Here is a 4738-nt window from a genome sequence, read left to right as displayed (position 1 = left end):
TTTCTTTCTTTCTTTCGTTCTTCTACCGATTTATAAAGCTATAATTGAATCTATATGTATGTATGTATGTATGTATGTATGTATGTATGTATGTATGTATGTAGGTATGTATGTATGTATGAATCTATCTATCTATCTATCTATCTATCTATCTATCTATCTATCTTTTTCTATCTATAAATCCATGTATCTATTCACCTATCTAATTTATGTATCTATCCATCTGTATATATCTATCTAATTATTTCAACAGCATATAGATTTCTTGTTTTGACTGTGTATTTTTGTTTAATACACAGTTAGGGGCGGGTCTACAGCGAAATTAACATTGTAATTAAAGGAGTACATGTGATGTTATAGTCTGATAGAATATGTCAAAATTGTACAAGAATATGAGGTTATTACTCAGAGGCGCCTAGATTTCTGCATCTTCTTTCCCTTCCAATAAACAATCGGATAACAGGATAAATTTCAGTCAAAGTCGCCTGACCCTGGATCTGATTGGTAGTTTGAAGGGACCACTCTTTTAAAAAGCCGAATCGAATATTTTTTTCATACCATTTTATATATTCTTTGTAAACCGAGACCACCGAGGATGATACAATACAACAAATTACAACAACGCAAAGACACACATTAGCACATCAGTTTTAAGTGACAGGCCGTAAGTTTGTTATATATGTCCGTTACATGTGTGTGCACAGACATATTACATATATACATTTAAAAAAAAAATTCTGGGGCACGTGATACAACCCAGATATACACATGTACATACACACAGCACACATACACACAGCACACAGACACACATACGTACAAACACAAACAGAGACACTCAGAGAGCACTAGAACAACACTGTGTGTTCTTTTTCTTTGCAATATTCCCAGAACTTGATTAGTGCTATGACTCTATAAGAAACCATTGTTCTTAATATGAGCAGAGGGCTGCCCTGTTAGCTGTCTGACTTTACAATATCGTTAATTTTACCACACAGAGAGTGGCCAGGGCACTTTTTCCCCCTTGAAATAAGGCTTAGTTGCTTTACTACCCCTGGTAATGTGACTGGACAAGAGCTGCCCGGCCCCAGTCTAGGTGTGGGGTGAACTCTGTGTCCCCGCATTTTGTCATGTTAAGCCTGGCTTATGGTAAGGTCCCTTACCTCCAACGAACTGATTTATCCTATAGCTGACATAGAACAATATCTACAAGCTAGCAATTAGTTATTGGAAGAAGCATGTTAATTACCTCCATTTTAAGCCTACCCCCTCCTATATGTAACATCAATAATCTACAGATGTACAGGCTGTGGGGTTTAAGTCCAATTGTAGTATTGTTTAAAGGATTGCTGACCCCAAAAACCTGTATAGCCCCCAGCCAAGGCATTTGATCTCTCCAGAATAAGCTTTGCAATGTGTCCCCCACAAAGTTGAAGCATTAGGTGGGAAAAATAAGAGTTGACCTATTTCTAGTGAGTGCAAATCCCCGTGACAGGAGAGCAAAATCTAGAAAGCAGAGACCAAATTGCAAACTTCAAAAGCGCCCCCCCCTCCTCACCCCCCCCCCCCCCCCCAACCACCAACCCCCATCCCCTTCTCCCTCCCAGCCACCCCCTGAAATGATCCTTACACTGCCTTTCCTTCTCAATGCACACAAGGGGAGTGCCTATAAGAGGGGGGAAAAAATGAATACAAATCTGCAATTGATTTTCATAATGTTTCTGCGGTGTTTGAAAACCAATCGTTTTTGAACCTCTCTCAGATCTTACCTAAGTGAACCCTCCTACGCTTCTAAGTGCTCGCAACTGATATATGGCGATATCTACTTGGGCATCACGTGCTTCTGGGGAGAGACTAAGACGGACAGCGCGTCATCCAGCCTTCCCAAATTTTTCCCCCTCTGCAGATCGCCTCCAAAACATCTATCTATAGAGCCAGAAAGGGAGAAAGATGTTTAACTCAGTCAACCTGAGCAACTTTTGTTCGCAATCGCGCAAAGAGAGGAGTACAGAATTTGGAGACCGGGCAGGCTGCACTTCCAACCTATATCTGCCCAGCTGCACTTATTATGTTCCTGAATTCTCCACTGTGTCCTCCTTCCTGCCCCAGGCCCCCTCTCGCCAGATCTCCTACCCTTATTCCACTAACCTCTCGCAGCCAGTGCGGGAGGTATCCTATGGTCTAGACCCCTCCAGTAAATGGCACCCTAGAAGCAATTACGCCTCCTGCTACCCTGCAGCTGAGGATCTGATGCACAGAGAGTGCCTCCCTCCTTCTTCCAGCATGACCGAAATGCTAATGAAAAACGAAAGCGTGTACAGCCACCATCACCACCACCACCACCACCACCACCCCAACGCCAACCACCCTTCCACTGGATTCTACACCAGCATGAGCAAAAACAGTGTGCTGCCGCAGGGATTTGACCGCTTCTTTGACAATGCCTTCTGTGGGACTGACCCCCAGACTGAGGACTGTGCCCCCAAGAGCGACGGCAAGATGGACACTGACCCCCAGAGCAGCGCTCTGTCCACCGGAGGCGAGCAAGGGCTAGACCCAGAAGACGAGGAGGAGAACACCAACCCTGGTTCCTCTGCCTCCTCCTCATCTGTCACCAACAAGGAGAGCAGCAAAAGCAGCAGCAATTCCAGTAGGTAGAGCCTGTGAGAAGCGTCCCAGGCAGCCAGGAGCAGAGGAGGTGCAGGGGGTTAGCCCGGTGTTTTGTCGGTCACGTTTTATGTGCAGTTTTATAAGCATTCAAAAGAATTTTATTAAACCTACAAAAGCTCTTTCTTCCAACGAGAGGGGGGATTTTACGATGGGAAAGCTCTTTGGGGGAGAGAGAGAGAGAGGAAAAAGACACTGTTATAGAGGGGAGAGAAAAGGGACAAATAAACGAGCAGGTCTCATTCCTGGAGCTGCAGTGTGGAGATGGACTATGCCAGGCTTCGCATGCCAAGCTCGCCGCTCTGTGTTCACTTTGATCATGAACTTTCCGGGGCATTTTAGACGGTTTTGTTTGTGCTCTGAGGAGGTGAAAGGCAATTGGGCAGAACATAACCTTGGCTGTTTCCTGTGCCTGCATTTCACAGCCCTTTCCTGCTGGGCTCACTAGTCAGGCATGCATTTCTCGTAAAATCTTCTTCTGCTGTGGTTTTTTGTGTCTCTTTTCTATAGTCGATGTGCTCTAATATGGCCGTTTCTGTGTTTATATGGTGCTCTCTTTTGTTCTTTTATTTGTTTGTTGAGGTGTTTGTACCCTGGGCTCTTTGGATAGGACATTGCAGTGCAATCACTGCAGCCCTGTTCCAGCAGCAACAAAGGAGAGCCAGCCACTGCAGCTAGAATTTAGCACGGTCTGTGCAGATACCCCCACAGTGTGTATATTGTGCCTGTCTCTGCCCCTCAGTGCATGATGGTTCCCTTCATCTCGCCACAATATTCCCCCTGTGTAGGTTAATGGGCTTCATCACGCTGCCTCTCACGAGCACAGCTAAAAATATATTAGTAACTATGGCCAGTGTACAAAGTGCTATTGTGTGCTGGAGGGTGTTAGGCAGAGATTATACAAAATATACGTGGCTAGCATAGGGCGAAGCATGCATCAATCCTATATGTTCATTGTATATTTGTGCTCAGACTGTATGTTGTAGTATAACTGTCACTGTATTCTGTACAGAAACATATATTTAGGATGTTTGTTAATTATCAGTATAATTACAAATATATATATATATATATATATATATATATATATATATATATATATATATATATATATATATATATATATATATATATATATATATATATATATATATATATATATATACACACACACACAGTTTTCTGTTCTCTATGTCACATTGATATGGACATAACAACAAGTCTGTACCATATTGCTATAGGCTTTAGAGCGAGTCTATATCATTGGTATTGTTATGGCCTTAGAACGAATGTTATGTTGATATTGATATGGACTTTAGAAAGATTTTGTATCATGTTGTTGATATGGGTTTTAGAATGAGTATATATCTTATTGATATTGACGTTAGAACTAGTCTACTTCATACTGATGTTGATATGGGCTTTAGAATGAGTCTATATCATATTAATATTGATATGGGATTTAGAATGAGTCTATATCATATTAATATTGATATGGGATTTAGAATGAGTCTATATCATATTGATATTGACATGAGCTTTAGAACAGAGTCTATGTCATATTGTTATTGATATGGAGTCTACATCATGTTGATATTGATATGGCCTTGAGAACGAGTCTAATATCATGTTGATATTGATACGGGCTTTAGAACAGTCTATATTATGCTGATACTGATATGGACTTTAGGAGGAGTCTATATCATATTGATATGGACTTTATAACCAGTATGGGAATAAAGTTTGCATGGTCTGTGATTTAATGACTTTGTCACATGTTGTCACTGTCCTCCTGCTTCTCCTGTCTCTTACAAGTCCTTCTTCTCATTCCTCACAAGGTGCCCCTCGTACGCGGAAGAAGAGGTGTCCCTATTCTAAATTCCAGATTCGAGAGCTGGAGAGAGAGTTTTTCTTCAACGTGTACATAAACAAGGAGAAAAGGCTCCAATTGTCCAGAATGCTGAACCTCACCGACCGCCAGGTTAAAATATGGTTCCAGAACAGGAGAATGAAAGAGAAAAAGCTTAGCAGGGACAGACTGCAGTACTTTTCTGGAAACCCATTGCTGTGA

General features: G+C 41.8%; 1 protein-coding gene across 1 annotated transcript; it reads left to right on the top strand.

The window, feature by feature from the left end:
- The first annotated feature begins 1950 nt into the window (after positions 1 to 1950).
- Positions 1951 to 4738, top strand: HOXC11 (homeobox C11). Its single transcript, XM_068265083.1, has 2 exons — positions 1951 to 2650; positions 4506 to 4738. The coding sequence occupies exons 1-2, from the start codon at positions 1951 to 1953 to the stop codon at positions 4736 to 4738; spliced, it is 933 nt and encodes a 310-aa protein (XP_068121184.1).

The sequence above is a fragment of the Hyperolius riggenbachi genome, chromosome 2, assembly GCF_040937935.1.
Source record: "Hyperolius riggenbachi isolate aHypRig1 chromosome 2, aHypRig1.pri, whole genome shotgun sequence".
In the NCBI taxonomy this organism is placed as follows: domain Eukaryota; kingdom Metazoa; phylum Chordata; class Amphibia; order Anura; family Hyperoliidae; genus Hyperolius; species Hyperolius riggenbachi.
Note: the sequence above shows the minus strand (reverse complement) of the source record. Positions and strands in the feature narration are given on the sequence as shown.

Excerpts from the sequence above, each read along its gene's own strand:
- HOXC11 (XM_068265083.1), top strand. The coding sequence starts at position 1,951 with ATGTTTAACTCAGTCAACCTGAGCAACTTTTGTTCGCAATCGCGCAAA. Across the intron at positions 2,651-4,505 it reads CAAAAGCAGCAGCAATTCCA|GTGCCCCTCGTACGCGGAAG; the intron begins GTAGGTAGAGCC and ends ATTCCTCACAAG.